Source organism: Anticarsia gemmatalis, chromosome 16, assembly GCF_050436995.1.
Source record: "Anticarsia gemmatalis isolate Benzon Research Colony breed Stoneville strain chromosome 16, ilAntGemm2 primary, whole genome shotgun sequence".
Taxonomy (NCBI): Eukaryota; Metazoa; Arthropoda; class Insecta; order Lepidoptera; family Erebidae; genus Anticarsia; species Anticarsia gemmatalis.
Window position 1 is genome coordinate 4575202 of NC_134760.1, and position 27742 is coordinate 4602943.

At 38.1% G+C, this 27742-nt stretch overlaps 1 protein-coding gene across 2 annotated transcripts; it reads left to right on the forward strand.

Annotated features, from left to right (window-relative positions):
* The first annotated feature begins 1747 nt into the window (after window positions 1-1747).
* LOC142979567 (uncharacterized) lies at window positions 1748-27742 on the forward strand. 2 transcript variants are annotated; one of them, XM_076124566.1, is made up of 5 exons: window positions 1748-2826; window positions 15186-15299; window positions 21798-21914; window positions 23956-24141; window positions 25570-27742. In XM_076124566.1, the coding sequence occupies exons 1-5, from the start codon at window positions 2337-2339 to the stop codon at window positions 26187-26189; spliced, it is 1527 nt and encodes a 508-aa protein (XP_075980681.1). In that variant the 5' UTR covers window positions 1748-2336; the 3' UTR covers window positions 26190-27742. The 2 variants fall into 2 exon arrangements, with proteins under 2 accessions (XP_075980681.1, XP_075980682.1); XM_076124567.1 differs by having other exon boundaries at window positions 21813-21914.

The window sequence follows — 27742 nt, forward strand, 5'->3', positions numbered from 1 at the left end:
TAAGGAAACATATTGTGTATGAAGAAACAGTTATGCTAAAGTATTTCTAATACAGCTGTATATTGTGTCATGGCTACAACTTGTGTAGCCTAGTATTCAAGAATCTTATACAAACCCAAGATCATTACGAGTTGTCATACATCTATTTCCAGGTTGTTGCTTCGGGTGCAAATGATCAAGGTGTTTGAACAGTGAACAGTCATGTATGTAGGTATGTATAATGAATAACATCATTATCTGCTATAAAAGTAGGCCTAATGGAAAGTCTGGAAATCTCTAGAAGTTTCGTAGATTAAGCAAATTTATCGGCTCAGTTCTGATATTTTCGGGATACTAATCTTCTAAGTTCCACTGTAAAAAACTATCAAAAGAAATTAGTTTGATTATTTCCGTTGCACTAAGTTTCAATAAAAATTACGAAATTCTGTACAACTACAAAATATATTTTTTCCGAAAATAAATGTGTTGTTTCAAACGCATGTAATGGTATCCCTACATTTATACGTGATGCGGTTTTCAATAGTGCCATTAGGGTTGACAAATTCCAAATCCACGTTTAGCTAATTTGTGACCAACAATCAATTTTAATGTGCTATCATACTATCATGTTAATGGGATTAAATTCTCACGCCGAATTTTCGCTTCATTTCATATTTTACATGAATGAATTTTTGTCTATTGTATAGTTAGTTAGTTTAGCTTTGTGTAAAAGTTTCAAGAGAAAATTATAGCTGTAGATTTGTTTATGAAGGTTACATTATTTTTGTTGCGTTCTATTTACTGAAGGTGTTTAGTAGCATACCTTAACTAAAACTTAATTATAAATCCTAAATCGTAACAATCGAACGTTTAACTTTGCATACAACTGATTCGTAAATGTGTCATTCGTAAATCACGTCTGTCGTTTCTCTAGTGCGAAATATGAAGTGTATATCATCGATAGTCGCTACTTGAGCTACTTGTATGTCTTAATCATTGTTCAACATATTAAATACGCGTATATTCTCAAGAGCATCCCCGCTAACCCTATAGTTTCACTCCCTCACGTATTAACAAAATCTCTTGATGGGTTCGTCCGAGGTAAAACTGATCCCGTAAGCAGATTTGAGACGCGCGTGTCCGACGTACGGTAACAGGCTTCGTTAACGCGATCTATGGAGCTTCCGACCCGTCTCATTAAACCGACGAACACTAGATTTAATCACATCGTCCTTCTATCCTCTAAGAGAAAATTAATTTGTGTAGAGTTGCATGTTGCAGTAGCAAGTTTTAGTAAAGAGTTATTTAGTTAATGTGAGGATTTTATGTTTGCAGAAACTTTTAAACTTTTTTATTCACTGTAGATATTCGATTTAGGATATCACAGGGGTTGATATTTCTCTTTCACTGCACATTATTCTAAGATATTTGTAACAGGACGGGTATTGTGGTATGTGATCGTGGTATGGTCGTGGTGCTGCGACCGCCGCAGCGCCGATGCCTGCTGCCGGCGAGCGGTTCGGCTGCTAAATGCCGCAAGAGCCGCGCGTCGTCTCGCTTGCTCCTCCGCGATCGCCGTACCTCTCGCTCGCGCCGGCGCGAACACGTGTTTATTTGTATGTTTTATCCTTCGGCGGCTTTAAACCCAACCCACCCTGACCGCAAAGTGCGCTCCGCCGCCCGCCGCGCCCGCGCCGTCGCCGCCTCTCGCTCGCCGCCGCCGCTGCCGCGGAGCCGCACCGACTCGCCCGCGAAACTTTGTCCGAAGTCGACGGGCGCGGACGTACGCGCGTATTAATAGCCACCGCGAGCGGTCACCGCAACCAAGCGCTGTGAGGGCGGCCCCACGCGCCACGAGTCGCACCACGACCGCGCGCTCAGTCGCACGCATCCCGCGCGTTGCACCCCACACATTGTAAACACTCGCGCGACTCAAGCCCGACGCGCCGCACCGAAAAGCGAAACTGAAAACGAAACTACAAAAAAGTCAAAAAGATCAACGCTGAAAGTGAGAGGGACGTGCGTGCGGCGATCGCGTAAATACGCGGTGCGAAAAAAGTGCCGCCGTCAGTGAAACTAGTGAAAAGTTTTTTCGCCGCGTTCGGGGGAACCACCCCTCGGCGCCGGAAAAAATCGGCCCCTCGCGTCCCGCGCCCGCCCGCCGCCGAACTTTTCATTCACCGGGGAAAAAAGTGTGGCAAGGCCGCCCGTGACGTCACCGCGTCAAGTGGCCACGCGCGCGTTCCCTAGCAACGTGTTGTCACGTCCCGTCACCGGCCCTTCGCGTAAACTTGGAACTGTCTCGGAAGTGCGTTGACGGCGCGCGTTACGATGCCAGCAGTGAGTGACAATGTCGCATGGCCACGGTGAGCGTGGGCGACGTGTGGTGGACAGTGACATGTAGCGACCGTTCAGGACAAGTAGACTCTATGTGTAGCACGCAGCGCGCGCGGGTGTCGAGGATGCACCTGACGGGCGCCACCAGCGGGGCCGTGTCGCCCGACACCAGCTCCACGCTGTTGCACGAGACGTACACCAAGATGACGTCAGACATACTCGCGGAGCGGACGCTGGGAGACTTCTTGTCTGAGCACCCGGGTGAGCTGGTGCGGACAGGCAGCCCGCACTTCGTGTGTACGGTTCTGCCCCCGCACTGGCGGTCCAACAAGACCCTGCCGGTGGCGTTTAAAGTGGTGGCTCTAGGTGACGTTGGTGACGGTACTCTGGTGACGGTGCGAGCCGGTAACGATGAGAACTGCTGCGCGGAGCTGAGGAACAGTTCAGCGGTGATGAAAAACCAAGTTGCCAAGTTCAACGACTTGAGATTCGTCGGCCGCAGCGGTCGCGGTGAGTGCTGAAGGTGCAGTTATGTGACACAATGAATTTTTGTGATTAAATATTATTTAGGGCGTATATTGCCGTTCAAAACCAGTAACTTTGTAGGAAAGTTTAATATTAAATATACAAAGTTATTCTGAAGGCGCACATATCATAAGTAATGCATAAAAATAAAATATCGAATCACTCGTGAAAAGTTAATACAAATAAAATAATTCCCTACTTACTTACGGAAAATCATCTAAAAGTTTAAATCAAAACTCAAACACGAAATTAAAACAACAGCAATTGAGGAGATTATAACAGAACAAGCTGGTTAACACAATAATAACATTCAAATATTCTGTCAAACTTATTAAGTAGGGGAGAAGTCAGCGACATTGGGAAAGTACTTCAAACTTTTTCCTTACAACTCAAGAAAATGCGAATGTCAAATAAGGAGGGCGGGAGATTTGGGCGGCTATTTCCGCCCAATGAGTGTCCCGCCCGCCCTTTCTAAGAAAGTAAACTTTTCGCGAAGGGCAAGGTTTTACGAAAGTTACAAATGCAGTTAGAAAAGTTTTATTGAATACTTGAAGATTAGACTTTAATTGTGTTTAATCGTCAACACAACCAAATTAAATTAATACGATAACTGCAAAGTGTTTAATTTAAGACAGCTATTATTGTGTAGAGGAAGAAAAGTTAATTATCTTTCGTAAGTGTATCGAAGTGTGTTGGTTTCACAAACAAATCTAAACTCAACGTCCCGCCGGACTCGACTAATTGAGGGCTAATAAAAAAACGAACTGAATCGCGCCATACAAAAATAAGCAACCAATAAAGAACATTCCCTACATAAAAAATAACCAATATAATTTTGCAAGTTCTGTGGTGAACAAACGTAAACAATCATAAATTATATCAATTGCATAGCCCCTAGGTGCATGCTCAAAATTTGCATCGAAACTGAACCAAAAATTAGAGTGATTAAGAATATTGCGTACGTTGTTTAGGCCTACATAAGATTAATTTTAAAGTTACTTCAATATGCGGACTGAATAGCTTACCTAAAATGATCACAAACTTATTAGACGAATAACGCAACTTTATATTCCAGATTTGTGTGACTAAAGACCAATTTTTCTATTATGAAATCTAATATTTGACGGATAATTGAGGCTTTGCCTTTTTGACTGATTTTACACATAATAATATGATATGCTTATATAGCTTACAATCAATGAATAAACTATACAAAAAAAAAACTAATAAAAAAGAGCTGACCATTTTATTTCTAGCGTCGGACATCCGTTAAGCGAACTAACCCTTTCTAACCCAATGCTATGTACCATCAATAATAATAATAATTAATACCAAACCACAACAATAACCTTTCTTCAAGAAATATTGACCTGAACCTGTAAAAACCATCACGAAGTTTTACTCAGAAATGAAACCAACCTATTGAGTAGTAGTGAGTACTGGGTACTCGATGTCAATATACTTACTGACATAGGCCATGTCAAAAGTCTTCGGGTGGCTTGAACAACTTTGGCACTACGTTGACGTTACACTAGGTTGACCACTAACTATTCGATGAATGAATAGTCTACCTTACGCACTGCGCCATACGCACTGACACTGAAACTATGTAAGGGTACTAATATCTAACCCTCTTATTCATAAACACACTATAAACCTATTTTAAGTTAGAACACTGCTAAAATATGTTTTCTCTTTTTCATTTCGATAAGGAGTGAAAGAAACAAAAATCTTTATAAGCCTTTCATAACTTCATATATTTTTATGAATAAGATGGTAAGTGTTTATTTACAGTATTGTACCTTAACTTTACCTTATTAGGAACTTCTAAGTATTTGAGTTGTCTTTTGCTCTCAGACTAACTCTCGGTTTGTAAAATAGAATCAGTATAAAAATTATTTAACGATCTGTGGCCATTGTAGATGCTGAAAGCATACTTTGATTTGAACTTCGTTTCAGTTGAATAATTCTGCTCTATATATCATAATAATCTACCCATTATACATACCTATTATACGTGTAATTTTCTTGAAGACTTCAAAATTGTTCTATGAATAAAGATAACAAATCTTTATACATAAAACTTAAAGGTTACTGACTGACTGACATAGTGATCTATCAACGCACAGCCCAAACCACTGGACTGAAATTCGGCGGAATAACGTAGGCATTTGTCAAGAAAGAATCTTGATACATTCTACCCCTAAAGGAATAAAATAGGGGATCAAAGTTTGTATGAAACTTTGTCAATTTTAAACCAATCGAGCTGAAATTAACCTAGATTTACACATAGTTTACTTTTTACTACGGAAAATCATTTCACGCGGACGAAGTCGCGGCCGGAAGCTAGTCTACAATACTTTTCTATCGAAATCTTTCCTAGAAACCGTTATCAAATTAATTGAAAGCTAATAAAAATGCTCTGATACCATATTAACACACTTAATCGTATTTTGTTTAATAATACAAAATTGGTGGCAAAATGCTACTCAAGATAATTATTTTAACTCTTTTCTTCACTCTTCTTTTACCAAAATTCAATATTTTTAAACTTCTGCAATTCTTAGGCCCGATTTAACAAATCCTGGAGAGCTTTTACGTATATTAGTTGAAAACTATTTCAAAGCCACTATGCTGTACATTGTTTTCTCTCTTAGATTTTAGTGATTAACACGTTACGTCAAAGCAACAATGTACTGCATAGTGACCATCAATTTGACGTACACTGGTTATCAACTGAGATGATGATACGCATATTGGACACCTTTCAATTGAAATTTGGACAGTTCTTTTTTATTGATTATCTACGAATTTGTCTCCCGTCAACAGTTATTTTTATAAATTAGCTTTTACTATATTTAGCAGTTAGCCTATCTGACAAATCCATATACTATAAAACTGGCCGTGAGAGTTGATATTATCACTAACTGTTTCGCACATAGGGGGACACGTTATAAGAATAACATACATCACTAAACAATGAAGGCGTTTAGGACCCCTTTCCGTTTTCATTAAGAGTTTCTACGCACTGTGCGATTAAATGCCAGGTAGACAACGTGGGATGGTTTACAAAGTCTGACTATGCAAATGAAGCACTTTATCATGTTAGTAAAATTATTAGCAGTTTTTTTGTGTTAGATCTGTGAATATTGCTCATCGAGGAAGGAAAAAACCAGATGAATTCCATACATTCTTTTAAATTCAAAGTGGGAGCCATTTCAAATATATCAGCTTTTCAACAAAAGAACACTATCAGTATTTTTATTCAAAAATGCGACGCAGTACTAATAATCTGAAAGTCAAACCTTATAAATAATAACACTATAGCGACGAGGTTTAAACACTACATTAAAGTATCTAGGGAACTTATTACGAATATGTATATTCAAACCGTAAAATGTGTAATAAATATTGTAAAAAACGGTTAAGAATCGCATATTGAAAATGTAGATTAGGCTGGTTATGCTGTCATGGGACTACGCTGTAAGTAAATGCAAATAGAAATAGGACAATGGCTTCTCACGTAACTAAAATCGTAAGTGATTATGAATCAAAGTTAGAAGCTAGCTATACTGAGCCTGGATGACAGTGTACGGACACTGTCATCCAGGCTCAGTATACGCGTACAGTAATTTTAGGTGACTGAAAGCAGCCTTAAATCAGTAATTGATAACCATTATACTGACACATTTATGGTGTACAGAATATGATAAGCCCTCTTATAGGAAGTGACTCATTTATCTGATTAAACAGGTCGTTGTTTAGTTTATATCGACGAATCGATCGAATATAAACAAATGAATCTATGCGTTGCCCTTGTCCCACGTTGATGGGACAAACGGCCGCTGGCCTTAGAAATTGGGCAGAGATGGGGATGCGAGTAAATATTATAGGAATTTGACATAATAGATGGGGCGGGACTGGCAGACGCTGCAGTTGTAGGGAAGGAGTTAGTGAAGCTCAGGTAGCGAATGTCTCTATTCTATGATAAGACTGATATATACATAAATATTATACCAGCTGACCCGCACAACTTTGCTTACGTCACATAAGAGAGAATGGGTCAAAATTTCCCGCTTTGGTATATTTTTTTACTGATACTCTGCTTCTATTGGTCGTAGCGTGATGATGTATAGCCTATAGCCATCCTTGATAAGTGGGCTATCTAAGAAGATAAGAGAGAGATTAGCGCGTTCAAAACACAAACAAACTCTTCAGCTTTATAATATTAGTATAGATTATGGATATAATAATATTATGTGGACATAACACTGACCGAAGAATATTAACTAATACATTTAAGCCGTTATTATCCCTCTGCAGGGAGGAGGCCGGTTCTTCTATCAGAAATAGATATCGAAGATTAAGTCCTCGAGAATAGTATCTTAAGCTGTTAAATTGTATTTATTTCTTGATGGTAGTCAAAAAATAAAACATTTTCCAGTACAGCGATTTGATGTTGCTACTTCGAAAGTGTTTTGTGTCTTGGTAAGATCAGAGAACCGACGCATGACAAATAAATTTTGATATATTATTTTTGCTGTTTCTCTGCCTAATATTGTACAAAATATCTACATGCAATACATATGTACATAAAATCACGCCTTTTTCCCATACAGGTAGGCAGACCAAAGAACGCTGCTTGGACGATCCTTACAAACTTTTTTTGCCTTACTCATATACATACATCCTGTAATACAGGATTCTTGATTATCTATCTTAGGAAAATAGCTGAAGCCTCATAAGAAAACGTTTTGCTCTTCTACCATTTTAACCCATTTACCACCACAAAATAGCAATTATTTTTTAATAAAATTAACAAAAAGTGGTAGAATAATAAACAGTCAACCATACTATGTTTCGTGTTTATTATAATAACAATCAGTAATAGGATTATCTCTGATAATATAAATAGCTCGTGGGTAAACGTTTTAAATGCACTTTGTCGCGTGAAGGCAGGTATTTCGCGAACAAAGGCCACCATCATATTACTCGTAACGGCAATATATCGGTAATGAGCCGTGTATTTACTTTAAGCTCTTGTCATGTCATACGATAAACATGCTTAAATTATTATGTAACTATTGAATTAATGCGGATATACGGTTTTCGTTATATACCTGCAGTGTGGATCTTACAATATAAAGTGCCTGCAATAATTCAGCATTATGACAAGCGCATGTTGCGTTTATAGCATCAAAATAATAAGTCTTTAAGCCGGTGGTGTAATGGCTTAGATAGTTACCTCGCAATACCTTCAAATATTGCGTGAGGAAAATGTCATATATCATGTAATTCTTGACCATTTTCTTGCGGAATAATTATTTATTATATTTTTGAATGATGTATCTTTGTTTATATCCGAGAGAGACACAAAATTGCCTAAAAACTAAGAATATTTTATATTAGGCAAAATAATATATAATAATAATAAATTTAACCCATTACTGTCCCACTGCTGGGCAAGGGTCTCCTCCCGTAATGAGGGAGGGGTTAGACCTTGAGTCCACCACGCTGGCCAAGTGCGGGTTGGGGACTTTGCATGCCCTCAATAAATGTATTAAACAAATTTTTAGGCATGCAAGGTTTCCTCAAGATGTTTTCCTTCACCGTTGGAGCATGTGATAATTATTTCTAATACACACATAACTTCGAAAAGTCATTGGTGTGTTGCCTCGGATTCGAACCTGCGACCACTAGCGTGGGAGGTGCCAACTTAAACCACTCGGCTATCACTGCTCATCATGAAATCATCGCGAGGATATCTTGCATGCTTGAAAGATATTTCAATATTTCTTGAAGGAATGGAACGTCCTGGTTCCATCATTTTGATTTGGTAAGGCCTCAATTGTTTGAGAGAGATAGCCCTCTAATTTTAAGAAGGAACACTTAGCCAAAAGGAGGACGAAAAATCGTCAAATTAATTGATTTAGCTGAACGTATTTACAATTACCCAAGAAATGATTTATATTGTGTTAGAAACATTCGGTCACCATTAGATAAATGTTAAAACTAGTATTTGGCCATGTGACCGCATGATGTTTAAACCAACAAGTTGTTGCTATCCATGACGCCGAGTGGTTTCAGCGCTAAAACTATTGCATTGTTAAGTTTGGTTACCCGCAATGAGGAAATCATCAACATTCCATTTTATTTGAAATACCTTGTATCACGCTTTTAGTACGAATCTGTAGGCCTACTATGGTTCTTCAAAACGAAATTTAAAGAAATATTAATCGTTCATTGATTATTTTTTATTATCTGTACCTATCGCAATATTTTTTTTTATTTCGTTTTTTTATTAATTTGTAAAATTTTGACATTTACTCGCCAAGCTCATTCGCTTGTTGGCCAGATACGCTGCATTTTAAAATATGGTGTCATAAGACGTAATAGCGTGTCGTCGTTATGACAATAAATATGTAGTTTTGTTTATCTTTTTAAAAACAAATAAGTAGTTGTATTTTACCAGTTTTAAAGTTTTGCTTGAATAATGACTGAAAAAATTATAATAGGTGCACAATATCTAGAAATACTAGCTAACCCCGCAAACGTTGTTTTGCCATAAAAAATAAAAAAAAAGTGTCACTTAGGGGCACGAAAAATAGATGTTGGCCGATTCTCAGACCTACTCAATATGCTCACAAAGTTTCATGAGAATCGGTCAAGCCGTTTCGGAGGAGTACGGTAACGAAAACTGTGACGCGAGAATTTTATACATATATTAGATTCAATGAAGAATGGTATCATTCGGAGAACCCTGTGATTTTTAGCAGACAGCTACACATGGGTTGAAAAATAAAACTTACATTTAGGTACAGAATGCAAATATACGCTGGAAAGTTTGTAACTAATCAAATATCAAAATCCAATACTCTATTTGTATCAGCTTTTTCTGTTTTTGTCCCGAGTGAGTAAGTTTTAAAGCGAAGAAAATCTACATTTTGTGTCAGCTTGAAGGCACAGGCTTTCTCAATAACGAGAATTTTTAAGACTATTGACTAATGAATGAACTGAATTTTAAAAAAATATAAAGAACTTTCGCGCACAAAATATTTGCTTAAAATAAACTTATTTTTAACATTAATACAGTATTCCTTCTCAACAACTAGCAATTACTGAAGTCTAAATGATGATCATGGTCTGAAGGTGTTTCAGAAATAAATGATATCAAACTTTTAACCTGTGATAGATTGACGTCTGCTGTGGCGACGGTAACTAAAACTGCTTGGGTGATCTGAAGTAATTTTTTGCAGTCTGGAAGAGTTGAGATGCTTCTATCAGAGTCAGTGTCGTTCAAGCCTGTCTTGCTAGATAAAATGACAGCAAATGTGTGTCAAAAATCCACCTCCTAAGCTGATATTTATCCAGAAGCGCTGAAACTGACCGATATTAAAATATTGTTACATTTTTGTTTATTCATTACCTAACAATCTTGTTCAACCACAATGTAAAATCTTAAATCAATTTTTGAAAGTAGTCGAACGTAGTTTTTTTCTTCAAACTTGAGGAATGTAATTACTTAAGAATCTACGTATACATATATCTACAAGCTTCTAGAATAATTTCAATCAACTTAAACAGGAAATACAAGAAGCCAACGGTTTTTAATATAGTCCGTAAAGTAAAAGCCTTGCCGCAACTTATTAATGGAAATTGAAGATCTACTGCATATTACTTAGGCGCGCGAACAAAAAATACGTCTGGAGGAAACCGCAGCCAAGTTCCACGTTGCGCTTTAATCTGAGGCTATATTTCAGTGCTGTGCAAATGAAAAGTTAGTCTCGAGGAAGACTTGAAGAAGGCCCGCCTTCTCGCCCGCCAGCCAATGGAAAAGGTCGGGAAAACGACTTCTTCCGTGGAGGCGGGGCGCTCGCTTGCGGTCGCCTCGCCATTTGAATAAAATTTTTCCTTTGAAGAGTTTATTTGAATATATTGTGGCCGCGTGGGATCGCGCTTTATTATAGCGACACGTTTTATGGCAGCTTTGATGAAGGATCTGTTGATACGCGAGCAATGCACGCACTTTTTTAAAGTTTTAGGTGTCTCATACAAAATATCAATTCTGCAGATGTGTTGTAATGATCACACGATATAATATTTGCAAAAAGTATATTGCTCACTTTTAATGCGAGGATTAAAAACTCATTTAAATTTTAGTACTCGTACTTTGAAATTTAAATTGCGGATCCGAAAATGCTTTTACATTCTGCACAGTGTATATCTTGAAAACACGACGTAACTATGTATCATCAAACAGCGCTTCAACTGTTCTACGCTGTTCGTGTCTGTAAACGTGTATACAGTTTGCGGATTGCGTTAGAACCATCAATCCTTTGTTCACCAAAAAGAAACTTACCTCACTTCAAAAATTACAAATATCGTCGTACAAAACGGGGCAATAAAAACGCTACAAAAGGTAGAAAGGAACACGAACATCGTGTAGGCTTGGTGGCATCGCACGCACGCGGCCCGTCACCTATAACAGCCCTTGTCAACCATAACGCGGCCGCACGGGTTAACCGGGCCTCGACCGTCCCGGACTCGGCCGGTTTGTTGGTAACCGGGTTGGTTAGCCGCGGTGGAAAACTACCATTTCATTTACGGTCGCCCCTTGGTTTCGGGGTAGTTGCTAACAGCACAGGCCGCAACTTGCGTAACTATGCTTTGTGGGCGCGTTCACTCACGCTCTATTACCGACGTTTTGTTATTAGTTTAGATATTGGAGTTGAATGCGTCGATGAAATATTGTAACGTTCTGTTCGTAACGGTGATCGTAAACATTGTTTGCTGTTTACAGCGGCGATCAACGCGCGAACTGCTGGTAATTTTCCGAAACGAGACTTCACACTTGTATTAATATCGCGTCGAGACTACATTGTTGTTTTGGTTATAGAACAACATTGACTGTTACATGCTGCACTATTCCGTGAACTAGCTAATAGCCACATAATACACTTCGATATGTACGACTGTTGAATCAAGACACAGATAATAAAAACACCACTCGCTACGATAACGACAGCAAAAAAAAACGAATTCCTCTAAACAGACTGCGAGCAAGCACAGTACCGTACATCAGCCATTCTTCTTTCTATTACATCTTTATCTATACTTTCAATCGTTATCTAAAAAAATTGCCTACTAAACAAAGGTCAATCAACACAACCGAACAGTACGCACGGAAACCCCATCATTCATAACATATGAACCTACGCCACCACATACATAGATGCAAACACCTTAGCTTACACGGGCATATTAATTCAGTCAATTAGCGCGCCAGCATTAGCACGTCGTTACCGGTCGACGACGCAACGCTCAGTAATCGCGCGACTGCTACGACCGACGACGAGTGTATTTGACAGCTGTCAAATTGGATTGCATCCAGCTATTAGGGAATGTCGTCGGGCACTAAAGGAATAGGCGAGATAAGGCGCCGCCCTTTTCAGGTTTTACGAGATAATATTACATGTTGAATCGTACACTGATTCTACAGAGTGCTGAGGTTTAGCTACTTTTGAAGAAACATGTCTCACTAAATCAATGTTAAGTGGAAAAACCAAGTTCCTCATAAAAATACTATCAGACTGACAGACAAAAAGGAAATTCCTTGAACACAGTAATGTCATGTCGTTCTATAACCAAGAAGTGAACAGTGCAAGGGATTTTATTTTGATAAATATTCGAGTTTCCAACATTGGAGGCTATGGGCAGCTGTACCTACCTCTATATGTAGGTAGCAACCGGAGGTCACTTAATAATGCATTCTCAACAATGGGGTTCTAAAACTCTGTTCATAATATCACACACGTGAACGTTCCATAATGTTATGCGAGAACGCATCAGAAAATCATTGAATTTTAATAAAAATAAGAAAAAATAGAACGAAAATAAGAATTTGTGCAATTTTTAAGCTTATTTTACCTTTGGAGTAAAATTTTTTTCCACCTATATAATGTGCATAAGAACATTGAATGATGGCCTCGAAGGATACTTAGTTCCCATTTATACTTTCTTAGAAAATATTTTCGCAATCAATTTATAAGGGTATGTCCACAACAATCGTTCTCAGATTGAGATGTCGGTCGCTGTAGAAGTTGAAACGGTGCAAGTGTCGCGCGACTACACTAAACTGGTGCGACTTACTGGTTACTACGAGACAATTACATTACGAGTTCTATCACTTGTTAGACAGGTGATAAGTTCATTGAAACAGTAAATATTTATTACAATATCTACCTGACATATTTTTCCAATCATAATATGGAGTTGTAGAGTAAGGAGGCTGTAAATAGGCCACCACACGAGCCAAGTAATGTTTAAAGAAATACACAATTCGTTGCTTATTTTCTGTAGGTGTCTTAATTATTTTTATTTTAGACTTGTATCTCATACCAGTTCTTATTTGAAGAGAAGTCTCCTTCAGAATAAGACAATTAATATCTAACGCATCATCGCAGCTTAAAAAATTATGGAACCTAGCTGAATACTTCGCTTATGCTTCGCAACTACGTAAACTTAAGCTTTACGATCTTAAATCAAACAAAACAATAGCGTAATAAAAACACGCATACACCACTCAATAACACCTCACGTACGTGTCAAGCAAACTTTAGCCGTCAATCGAAAGTTGTCGCCTATCACCCAAGCAAATCGTGAGCTTGTAAAATCGGCGCTTCCACGATGGTATCGTGAGACCCCCGCATTAACTAGGGGTTATTTATTTAGGCGCGCCGTAGACCGCGCCTCGCGGTGACTGGCACCGAATCGGCATCACTCATTCTACTGTCTTGTATCGTTCGAAATACGTTTTGTTTTCTTTTGTCAGTTTTCGGAACGTTCAAGAAATGTGTTCAAGTAGTTGAATTTTGCAATTGTATTGTTCATTGTTTAAACTGAAATATTATTATTTTTATATATTTCCTTTTAATTAAAACCAGATAATGAGTATTTCTTCTCCGTCAAGCGTTACGGTCTGGTTCAATCTGTCCAGCACATACTGTTATCGTTTCCAAAAACTGTCGGAGTGCTGTTTCACTATCTCGAGATATCATGCAGCAATGATCTTAATGTTATTATGTGAAACGTCAGTAAGAAACGAAAAATAGAAACGACCCTATGCGTTGCTCGTATTTAAGGGAAAAAGATAGACCATCATTTGTCAGTGAGTGTCAGAGTCCAATTGCGGATTGAATAATCTAAACAAGTCGACAGAAAGAGTGAACAACGTGAAGGTATAAATTGTATCAAAAGCGGGCACGTAAAGCATCGCGAACACTTGTTTTGCGAACGGTGCAAGCGTTCCTCCGGTCACGTTAATAAACTCCGATAGGCCGCAACAAGCTGGCTGCGTGTACGGCCTCCATTTTTAACGAGCCTCACCGCCGGGCCCGCAGAAAGTAGCCTACACATGAAATCACGTATGAATGAGGCTTTTTTTCAGTTTTTTCGCGTGTAGCCGGCGGCGTGCCGCTCCGAGGCCCATTAAAGCTTACATGTCACTCTCCCGCTGCCCCCTGAGGGAGGCGGCCGCGAGGGGGACGCTGGAAAAATCACAAAATCGGTATTGGCTGCATCCCGCAGCGCGAGCGGCCGCCAAAGCGCTCTACAATACAGCTTTGACGGACGGTCATTTAATATTAACTGTGGTTTTTCCGCAGATGGAAATGTTTTTTTTATTGCCGGCGTTACGCCGTGATGAAGTGGTCGGCCCGTTGTTTGTGACGCGCGCTGATGTGTTGCGGATGAGTTGCTCTTTTACACACTCCATGTTTCAATGAGATTGTTTCGATTCGAGTGCTTGTTTTCGTTTGTACTTTTTTTGTAGTGGTCATCTATGAAATTGGCTCTCGGTAATAAGTGCAATATAATCCAATTTATTCGTGCGTTGATGATATTCACATACCGAGGTGGGGTGGCTAAGAGTATTTTTGATTGTCAATATTTGTCGCGGACGTGTAGTGCCTATTTCATATAGAACGAATTCATTCGGCGCGCAGAAATTGAAAACGAAGCGGCAATAAATTTTTAACTTTTCGAACAAGTGATCAAAATGGAACTACAAAAAGTGGGCTCTCGTCGAAAAGAGTGGCGACCACAGATTGAATTTATGGCTTACGCTCACTTTGAGTGAAAAGTTTGCGCAAATATTATTTTCAGTTTGTTATAATTACTTTTTCGCTATCGGGCGATTTAATGAAATGTTACGCGGAGTTTGTTTTAAGGGAATGTCGTATAGTTTCGTAACGAGGAATTGACGTGCATGGGTTTATAACGTGTAACTTTAGGTTTGTTTGTAGTTTATTGTGGGTGTTGGATACTGATAGTGGATTTTGTTTCAGGTAAATCGTTCACGTTGACGATAACGGTATCGACGACGCCGCCGCAGGTCACCACGTACAACAAGGCCATCAAGGTGACGGTGGACGGACCTCGGGAACCTCGCTCCAAGACCAGTTAGTATATAAACTACACTTTTAGTAAGTAAAATTTGTCCGTCAGGAATCAGGTATTTTCAAGACATTAAATCTTTAAAAAAATGGGCAGATGACATGAAAGCTTGACAACATTACAGAAAACCCTATGTATGTAAGTTGTAGGTATACGTATAAAAAAATATATAGCACCTGGTAACACCAAAAATTTTACACCCGAAACAAAAGAAAACTCACGTCATTAAAGGAACGTCGCTAAAATCAAACGGACCGATATTAAAAGGTCAAACCCCACTCGTCAGACCCGAAACACGCGTGTACACGGGCCAATTAATTTCACATCACTATTCTAAGTCCTAAAAACATCAAAGCGTCCAAATTTCCAAACACTCGAGAACAAACGAGGGTGACCGCAAAACATTGCAAAACAGCCCTTAATGAAGGTAATTTATTAATAATTTGTACCTTTTGAGTTCACGCCGCGTGAAACGAGAGGGCTCTTCTTGAGAACGTCATTGTTATGATGTTAAACGTTAATGGTCGGTCTGATTGTTTGTTTTCATGACTGACTCTTAAAGGAAATTTATTTGACTATCATTAAAGTGATTGTTTTAAAGGTATTTTTTGAGATTTACTGTCTTATTCTTTGATTTGATAGAAGATTATGTATGATTTGTTCTTATAAATTTACCATTTTTTATCAAAAACAATACATATCGAAATATCAATAATAAAAGTTACATTGGGTATACATATTATTCATAATTCATAAATTAGAAAATACGTCATAACTTACCACTGAATTATTAAATAAATTCTAAAACCGTACATCCATTATCTACAAAAAATATAATGAAAAATATAAAGAACCAATCCTCTGCAACTTTGCTCACGAAACAATACTTGAACGATTTAACTGAACGACATTTCAAGTGGATCAAGAAAGTAATTTAAATAGTTAGGTTGGTAGTGACGGTAACTAATGAAGGAGTTTTACGTGCTCGATCAATCCTCATCACGTAAGAAATTAAAATAATTGCGAGCACCGCGGGATAGTGTCGGCCTCTACTCACTCGGCCGACTGAAGGGTTCGGTACCGTCGGATCGTTACACCACCGAGAAAATTAGCGATTTGAAATTTTCTTTTTGTAGTTTGGAAGCTGTTTAATTATAGATTTGTTGAGTGCAGTAGAATGTAAGTATGAATTGAGGACAACATGAATTTGTTTTTTTCAGTGCAAAGTTTTACTTTAATGAATATTCCGGTAAAACATCAATTCATTCCGCAAACATCAATTCCGGTAAATCATCGAAACAATTACAAAATCTTTTCAAAAGTTAGCTCTAATTTGCATACGTTAGAATAGACACAGTTTAAAGTTCGGCAATGCTGTCTGTACCTCAGCTCACTAGACGAATGTGAGGGTACAAAGAGGCTGCTGTAATGAATCGGTTGTTTAATTAATTAGTCAAGAAAGGGCCGGGGGTGGGGTGGCGGTGTGTGAGGGGGGCATGAAGGCGGACCCTCACCGCGTGTGTGCATGCCCTGCATATTGATTTATTAAGCCTCCAGCCTCTATGCGAAGGCGATAAATTATTTAATTCTAGTAAGTTCCGACGCGTGTTCATCTTATATGTAGGTTGTTATCAATTCATGGGAGGTTTTGTTGCGTCCCCGTTGTCTAATAGGCCCGCGAGTATATTGGAACTTCGATTTTAAAATGACTGAGCTGTTACAGGCACTGGAAATACTAAAAACTAATGTTGTAGTTTGACGAAAGTTTGTAGTTTCGTACCTATATTTCTATTTACCTATATTATTATGTTTTCCCGCCAGTAATATTGAAACGGGCATGACAAGATATAATCGGGCATTGGTACCAAAATATGTATACTATTATCCGCGGGTTAGTTATTTTTTCCATTGACTCTACATCGATTTGCCGAACTTTAGCTTTCATAGAAGCGTCTGCATTCATTGGCTATTACGTGAGGGCAAGGGTTCTATTTCCACAACACAACTCGTAATTTCCCAGAGTTGATATTGCACCTAAACTTGACAATAACAGTGTCCAGTAAACATAGACTGAACGGATATTGCCGACACATTGTGCACCCTCCACTATTTTTGTCCGCCGGGTGGGTGGCGCGTTTTATCGTCAGCCAGTAGCTAACTATTTAATAATCCGACTATTAACGATGTTTTTCTTGATGCAGCTTCGGGTGCATTCGGGGCTATTCGGGCTATTTCGGGTGCGCGCGCGATGCAGACCACCCGTGATCGGCGCTAGCGTCGCCTGCGTATGCGCCAGTCATTGTTTACACCGTAAAGTCTTTTGTTTACTTCACAGGGCGACTTGGTTTATAACTTTTGTTTCGCTTTGTCCATATTTTTATGAAGCTGATGAACTTTGGCGGGGGGTTATGTATTGTTACGCGGTCGTTATTAAGAAATACACGATTTTATGTTTGGGTTCAATAAAAAAATTAAACTGCAACAGCACCTCAATAAAGGAGGTAGATACACGGCATATCTACTTGACCGTGTCTTAAAAAGAAAAATAATATAATCTCTATTCATTTTTAGTTCTTACTTATTTCTAGTTTTATTAAACCAAATTCTTCTGGCAGAACTATATCTCTTTCAAACGGAGTACTCAAGCACCCTAAATCTAATCCGTATCTTCTAAACGAGCGTTCTAAACTCGCCATCGCTCTTTAAAGCAAAGGCTAACTAGTAGAAATACTTGGCATAATAAATTTAGCTAGACCGGACGCCACCCGATGTAATCCTTTAATCAGGTCCACAGTAGCCCTTGCCCGCACCCTATTTTTCCCCATCTGTATCCCCCCTTACCCATTCTACCCCACACCCCTCGAACGGTGCAAATGACAGTTTCTAATTCCAACTTGCCATGAAAGTGTGTAATTGTTGCGCCGTTGATTTATACACTCGAACCTTTTGCGCGGGAATGGAGCATGTGTGCAATATAGGGCTGTCTGATAAGTATTTTTTAATGGGATACTTACTATTTTATTCTTTGCTGTGTAAGCAAATGCATTTTATTACGTTCTTGACCGATTTTCCTGAATTTGAGCCTCCTTTAATCGTCTAATTATTGAAAGAAATGATCAAGGCATGAAAAGTCAAAAATCTTAAACTTACACGGTACACCTAATGATAATAATAAAACGGTAATAATTAAATTAAATTAGCTCTTATCACTAGATAGTAGCTAGGCAGCAGAATTTAGTAATCAACTATCATACTATTTTAAGGCAATTTGTAATGTGTTGAATAAAAACAGTTCAATCAAAGCTGCATTACAAGTGTCCTGAAACAGCCCTACGGAATAATGTAATGTCCGTACGACGCACATCCCTGATTCCAATTGTTTTTGTTAGTGTGCGTGCATTTGTCAATTTAATGTTCGCTCTGCAAGTGCATTTATATGCATTTTTATACTCAGTATGATATCTATTGCTTTGATTGCGACCCTGATGGCTGGTTGAGAGGTTAATGGAATTTTACGTACAAAGGGCTGATTGTCTGCTCTCGATTGGAAGTTGACATGTTTGGTAATGTGAAAAACTGTTTGCGGTCGATCCGTATATTGTTTTGAAAAATTGTGGATGATTCAGCGTCGTGTATATACGTTGTTATTTATACACGTGTTGTACGTGTATAAAGGTTGTTTCTAATACTAGATTCTAGAGTTGTAGACATAGAGTGAAATCCACATCCTTTCTTATCTCTTATCATTGTAGTTATGGCAACTTTTGCCTATAAACTCTATTAAGTTTAGTTACTATTTTACGTTCTTACATCGCAACTCCTAAATGATGCTGTTTAGTTTGTTAACTTAAATTTAATAGTTTATTTTAAGCATTTTTAAGACTAGTACGTATATTTAATTAAAATCCATACATGTCAAGTTAATTCACGCGCGTCTTAAACGCTTAAATTCCATTTCCCTTAAAACCCGTACACATTTTGCGTACACAAACCAATCTAGGTAGATATTGAACACACGGAAGCGCCGAGATTGAATTATGTCGCGCGTGAAGAGTGTCGTGGCGAGACAATGCGGCCTTGTCGCCTGAATAATTTGCCAGATCGGAATGTTACACCGCACTACGTAACTACGAATATTCCCTGTACTATGTAAAATGGTCGGGTATGATTTAAATTGAATGCCGACGGGTATCCCAATTATGCTGTACAAAGTCCTTTACACGTCTAAAATTTATCGAATATTAGGGATATACGATAACATTCAAATAAATATGATTTTTCAGACTCATAAACAAATTGTTAGGGTCAAATCAAAACGTTTCGTAGGGATCTTAGTAAGTGGCGTTCTTTGATCTCTGTCTACTCCTGTAAAAACCAGAGTGACTTTATGAATAACTAGCGGACAGGCCCGTCTTCGCCTAGGTTTAGTATTACTTATCCCGTTGATTCATTCCCAAAGGAATTTTGATCCCATCGATCCCATACAAACCTTATCACGACAGTTACAATACAATTTGGTTTTATTTTTCAAAACTTATGCGCTTACATACATTTCGGTGATCCATTTTTATTTATATAGATAATAGATAATCAGAAAATTTAAATTTTCATGAACATGGAAAAGATCAAACAATTTTCTCGGAAAATATTCACCAAATGGTAACTGTTGAATATTTTTTCCGGGAATTACTGTCATAATGGCTATGATTGTGGGGCCGAGTATTGGTAGTGAACCTTTTAAATAGTATGTATGGATGGACCAATAATGTTCGCTCGGTTTTCTCAAAACAGAGTAAGAAGTTTGTTTGGTTATAAAGTTTTAGGCCCTAAATATCGACTACCTGTGTGAAAGCCGGAAAGGCAAATGCCGCAACTTTCATCTCTCACCGCACTTACCTATCACAAAAAAAATATTGCACTTTTTTTGGCGTAACAGTACTTTCAAAAAATACTTGAAGATATTTTTTACCGTAAGTGTACTTTGTTTCATTTAAAATCAATACTAACCATTATCAGCAACAAAAGCATCCCAATACCTTTTTTACAAGAACTTTTCAATGCAGCAAAAGACAACGCGAAACGTATAACCAACCGATTACCTCTCTACATCAAAACCTGGACACATGTACACATAGCAAATAACACGGCTATTAGTGCATAGTGCACACACGCGTTAGTTTCTAACTTGACGCGTAGACGTAGCCGACCTTGATTAGCGTCGATTGCCTCGCAATGTAATTCGGAAGTGTTGAATTGTGAATCTGAATGGAGTATTAGATCTGTTCATTTGTAGGATTTGTGTTCGATCATGTTCGTGTGTACCGGGTTTAGGGTTAAAATGTAGTGCTGTATAAACATCGATAAATTTAATGGAATGTATTGGATCTTTTGTAACTACTGTGTTTATCTACTAGTGTTGCTGAAGTGTAGACTTTCTTTGTTCTTATGGTTTCCAAAATTGTTAAACTGATTTAAAATCAAATTCAATTAGTCATGTATGAAAAGATTCTTAATGTTTCAACACAACATCTAACAAAACTTTTTCGCAATAATTTAGAAGACCTCAATATTTATTCTCAAAGTACTAATCCTAATGTGACCACCTATTCATGAGTTTAAAAAATTATAATCAAGATTTCTTTATCGGTACGACTGAGTTTAACACCTTTTTAGCTGAACACAGTAAAAACATACTTCGATTGATAGAAAACACAGTTTACATAATCCCACACGACACTCGGCTACGACATCCAATCTCTGCGAATTCTAATTCATCCACGTGTCGGCCGCTTGTCACTAGTGTCAATGAATTATCGAGTGTCTCCCGCGACACGTCCGAGGGTGACGGCGATGTGTTGTACCACTTATACAGTGTATTAGTATTTACACGCGAGTTTAAGTGACTTGGGTTCGAGGGGAGTTCAGGCGGTCTTTTTCTTGGATTAAGGGATGAGAAAGTGAGTATGGAAAGATGATGGATTTGTATTTGAAAGGCAGTGGGATAATCGCTGGATAGGATTCTTTCTAGGTTTCTTCTTTCTAGTTGAATGAAAAGCCTTAATCTAGCCTTAAAGAACACATTTAAATTAAGAGTAAAGAATATAGGATATATCCATCGTCGCGTAAGTTTCTTTGCTGAATGAAAAAACCATATCTGCCCTTAATGAACAACGTTCGAATTAGGAAAAAGGTAAACAATTTATCAATTAAGCATTGTTAAAAAAACATGGTACAATAAACGCAAGAATGGTGTTATCTCCCTTACCTTCAGCAAGGCGATTCATAACGTGCTGAATTAACGATTAGATACTTGAACTTGTAAACTTTTTGGAAGTAATATAAAGAAATACTTTTTAACCCTGACAACTCAGATTGTCTTCACACGAAGCGTTGGTAATACCCGTAACCAAAACTGAATTTTCATCTCTGTCATAGCCAACGCCAACTAGTAATTATATCAGATATGCTACTCACAAAGGGCAGCTAGTATCGTACTGATGTAGTGCTCTCTCTCCTAGGGCAGCAGCAGCAGTTCCACTTCGCGTTCGGCCAGCGACCGTTCCCCTTCCCGCCGGACCCGCTCGGAGGATTCCGTATGCCGCCCATCACTACTTGTCAAAGTAAGTAACTATTTTTGTTTTCTTGATATAAAATGTTTGTATTTAATTGATTTTGGAATCCTCACTTGGATTTGGCTGAAAAGATTTTGGTTACTTAGGTAATGAGTCAAGTGAATCAATCAATAGATTTCTGCACTGAAGTCTAAACTGTTATCTTCTTCATAATATGAATGAATGTGATCTTGCAACCTAAACATTCGATAAGGCTAAAACCACAATCTCTATAAATAAAACTTTAAACTTTCCCAGCAAAAATATCCACCAAAAACGAAGACGAACAAAAATGCGAAATCAAACCAGGAATCTAAATCGGAATCATACCACAGCAAACCTTATAACGGGGGCCGCGGCTCAAAAGTGAATGAGTCACCAAACCGAGCGATACGCTAAACTACGTCCACTAAAGCGCGGATTCAATCAGCCGACGCCAAAAAGAGGATCGAACTGGAAGCTGACTGCGGACGCAATCGAACAAGCGTGCACGAGCCCGCTAAAATCCACGGCTACCCCAAAACAACTCATGCGGCTCAAAACGGGAAAAAAAGCCTTCGCAAATCGACGCGGGGAACGCGTACCGTATAAAAACCCAGTCCGCCGATCGCCGGCCAAAAACGGAACCGTGATACCGAAAAATAAAAGCCGATGATGCGGTGGAAAAAATAAAGTGTAGCACCGATCGACATCTTTATAACTGACCGCGCGCTTTCATTACAAACATTTCGATAGTCGGACGTTCCGCGCGCCGATTCAATGGATACGTTTAGGAAATAAAATGATAACGGGTTTACTGAAATTGTTTATAAATGGTTTTTCAGGTCACTATCAAAATAAGAGCATGTTACATACATCCATTATTAACTCTGATTTAGATTCACTATTATAAAGCTAGTCTTAAAGATCTTTTAAGTGTTTTTACAGAGTGCTTTTTTACTATAATTTAATTACATGGAAATTGCAATAAAATATAAATTAATGTTTCTACAAACAAATAAATTGCTAGGAAGTACTAATAAACAGCTCTTCAAATAAATAATTCGATTGATCGCCTCGTTATAAAAGTTTCATGTGTAATTTATGCTATGATAGTGATATTATATGGGCAGAACAGTAAAGCCGATGTACTGGATGATGATTAATCAAAAATTTATGCATTTAAATATGATTTATGATGAAAGTAACATAAATTAAAACGTTTACGATCGATGTATGAGTATAAATTAAGGGTAATTTTAAGCATGCAGAGAATTAAAATGTTTTGCTTGTATTTACATGGAAGTCATATACCAATATACATATTAACCAAATAATGACCAGCATGTTGTGGAATATTAAACTTGACGATAAGCAGCATTCGATATAATGTTCGTGCGCAAAATGAATTAGAATGAAAAAACTTTTAGCTGATTCGGCATTGGCCACATAAACTTGATCGCGTAGGCCTTACGTTGTATTGTGTAAGTCGAAACCGATTTATGAACTAAAACCTTTTGCGTTTTTTTGTTTTGGATTGTGTTTGGATACGATTTTTTTTACAGTCGGTACTGTCGAGAATCGAGAGTTTAACGCGTAACATAAGTTCCTACAGCACCTGCTAGAGGAAATGATCAAGTTTTTCTTACAATTTTTGTCGAAAGCTATCTGGTTGTCGGCAATCGATAGTTACCGTCGGATTCCAGTTATGCACGTTACAAAATAAATCACAGACTTATCAACAATTACGGTTTCCAGACCTAAAGCCGGGTCCATTGGTGAAACGTTCGCATTGCCGCCCACACTTAGAATTCACGTTACATTACAATGACATGATGCAATCTGTATTACACGTTACATTCGACTGGATCCGGCTTTATGCAACTACTAGTGGGCCACCCGCATCTTCGTCCGCGTGGAAGCCCATCCCGTGTAAATCCAGATCCCTCGGGAACTTCGGGATAAAAAGTAGCCTATGTGATATTCTGGGTCTTCAGCTACCTATATTAGGATGTATCATTCCGCAAAAAAACTAAAATATCTAGAAACTAACTTGATCCTCCTTCCTCAGACATGAGTCAGTTCGGGTTAAGTTCGAGCAACTCTCACTGGGGCTACGGCGGCGCGGGCGCGTACCCTGCGTACTTACCTTCTTGCGCCGCGCCCGCAGCCTCACAGTTCAACCCGCCCGCGCTCGGCTTCGCTGGCACTGTACCTGATCAAACTCCTACACAGGACTTCACTGCTAATAATACAGGTAACTATGAACAAAATATTTAGTTAGAATTTAGCTGAGATTACGTTAAATCTCTTAACTCGTACCCGTTGTAAGTTTAAACTCAAAAAGGTAATGATTGGAGAACAGGTTAATTGAAGTTTGTTCAATGATAGCAGTTTTAAAGCGAGATGTCTTCCTTAGATTGAATATCAATTTAGTGATAAGTTATAAATTAAGTAAACTTTTAAATGAATAATTTATTGAGAGAGAGCTAAGTAGAGAAAATTGTGAAATAATAACTACCTCTAGGATTTTAGTAAATGCTCTGAGAATAATTTTAGGCCCTTTGGCAGAATGAGGCCGTCATTGAGAGTGTTGTAACAATTATTGATAACAAAGACTATTTTCGCTCTTCGTTCTTCCACCAGTCTTTTTTTAAAGCTATAGAGCTTTTCATATCAACAGTAAACTTTCATTCATAAAAAGCCCAGTAAAATGGAGCATCGTTTTTACGAGTTCGAATTCTTGAAATGATGCGTATAATATCGATACCCGAGGCCCGCCGGGTGACACCACTAGTCGGACATAAACGCCTCTCATTATAATTTACAGCGGGTCGGATGCGCCCGATACAGCCGATGAATTTATAGCTGATGCATGCCCGATGAACGAAAAATATAGCCATATTAAAACCATAATAAAATGCCGTCGGTAACCGCTATTTTTGGACTAAGAATGGAAACTGTAGAGGCGATTGTTTCTTATTTAGAAGCAATATTTAATGGTTAAAAAACTGTTCTCATTAAATAAATAGCACATTAGCTATTAAAAAAAAAGTATAATATAGAATCTACGTAGGGGGTTCACTTCTTTTATAATAGTAAGTAGTAGAAAGTAAATACCATAATAGGAAGAAAACTCTTTGGTATTCTCCTTTTTATTTTATTTAATAACTAGCTGACCCGCGCAACTTCGCTTGCGTCACATAAGAGAGAATGGGTCATAATTTTCCCCGCTTTTGTAACATTTTTTACTGGTACTCTGCTCCTATTAATTGTAGCGTGATGATATATAGCCTATAGCCTTCCTCGATGAATGGGCTATCTAACACTGAAAGAATTCTTCAAATTGGACCAGTAGTTCCTGAGATTAACGCGTTCAAACAAACAAACTCTTCAGCTTTATAATATAAGTATAGAAGTATAGATTACGATCATTGTTGTCCAACAATAAAATCAGTTTGATACCAAAATTCGAGAACGCCGATAGCTGATGCTGGCATGTGCTGCAATTGTACATTGTACTATGTGAATTTGATGACAGAGCAATTAATATGACCGTGTGCTAATGCTGCAATTAGCTGCGCACTAACAAACATCTCAATGGTTTATAGTAGTTGACATGTTTACTATTATCACTCTATTTGGATAGTTAATTCTGCTATTAATTTTTCTATTGTTTGTGCAGTTTTACCGGACACGACGGGAGTAGACTTAGACCAGCAACTATCTGGTCTAGTGGGCTCCTCGCCGTCGCACCACGGCAGTCTTCTACCGCGCTACAACAACAACACAGACTACAGCTTGTCAACAGGCCCGCGGTCACTAAGTGACAACAGTTCACAACCTGAATCCCCCGTACAGGACGATCTGCTTACGTCAAACACGTCCACAAACCTCGGCCACAATCACTCGAACAGTTCCAACTTCCCTTCGCTAATGGGATCACAGAACTCGTCGTACGGCACCAGTAATTGTAACAACTCGCTGTACCCCGTCCTACCGGCTAGCTTGTTATACAGTCAGTTGTACACGGCGGCGAATCAAACGCACAACTTCCACCCGCTGCACTCGAACTCGATACACTCGACACAAAATCACCACAACGAGCTGCAGACTATGATGGATCAGATATCTTCGACGACGAATAATCACAGACAGCACGGGAACCACGGACAAGATTTGTTGCTGGGCGGAGGCAACTCGTGTGCGGCGGCCGCGGCCAGGGGCGAGGACGGTAGAGTGAACAACCTTGGACAAAGAGGTAATCCGCAGCCAGACAGCAACACGGTGTGGCGACCCTACTGAACGCTGTGACGCTTCCTTTGTTATATTTGTATGAACAATACGTGTTTGTAGATATACGTCGTGTCGATACCTCAGATAAACCAGTAGCGTGTCCATTTTATATTTTTCATGTGACGAAAAGTGGTTTTACACTGTTTCGACGTTTAGATTTCCCGGAATGAAAACTGTCGATTATATTGGGATAAATTTGAGGCTGCAACGAAATAGATTTTCGATGACGATTTAGTTTTATGTGTAAAATACGAGGTGATTCGATTAGTTAAAATTTGTATCTAGTTCCGAAATTCGCTCCCGTCCTAAATTTATACGATTTTCGTTGAATTATGTAATTAACAGATAGAATTCATTAACTGATAGTCTGAACTAGACTAGAATAATAATTGGATACGATGTTATAATAAGCTTGGACTTGGAGCTTGGAAATGATAAAGTCTCATTTACACTTGCTCACTGATTGTGAAATTCTTCACCATGAACTAGAATACCACTTACATGAAAGAGTAAAGTGTAGTGATAAGACTTTCGGGGAAGAAATGAAGCTATTGTCATCTTTAAACAGATCGACGACTTGTAAATAAGAACTGTGAATATAATTTGTTGTAAATGCATCTTGTAAAGTGCAATAGATGTGCAATTATAAAGTTGAGTAGATGTATACTTAGCGTAAGAACTATCTGTTGACGATGTGAACTCTGTCCAGTTGTAGATATTTTAGATTATTTTCTATATTCTGTTATTATAATCATTTGCAATTCATTTGTATTGTATTTTAAATTGTTTTAGATATTAGAATATTTTTTATATAGAATATTTTAAGGTTTTAATTGATTCGTTTTGTTGGATTTAGGATCTATTTCACCACTATAAAATAAATTCACTTTGATGGTATAACCTGTCATTCTTTTTTAGTTTTGTTACAGTCTGTCCCCGATGTTGTTTATTGCAACCCGCTGTCTATTTTTATTCACAAAATGGTTCGTTCCATCCGACGTCAAAACCCCGTCATTTCACAACTACGAAAATGAACTAACCTGTTATTTCGTTTCAGGACAACTTACTACAACTGTATTCTGTTTTATTTACTTTTTTATTCTCAAACTAAACAGTAAAAGGCTTTTATCATACAATATTAAAAAGGAAATTTTGTAACTGGCCAGTTGAATAGTCATTTGTGTCGATAAGTACAATTAATTGAAAACGTCGCTTTTCATGTCATTATAAACGCTTCGTTTTAAAAAAGGCATGATGCATTTGACAGACCTAATAGGATAATTATTTCCTCCGTTTCCTTATGTTTATTTTAATTGTGATGAAATAGAACCTAAACAATGCGCTATATTCTAAACTAAAAATTATACAAAATCTGTTCTTCCATAAATATAAGTTCGATATTGTGTCCAAGTATCTTTATTTATTCTGTGCAATATAATAATGTAATGTAATGTTTGTGAAATTAATTTAACTTGCATAGCAATTGATTTGTCACTTCCGCTTATCGTTAATTATTTCTGTTGACTACAAGTAGCGGAATTCATTTTACAATAAATAAAATC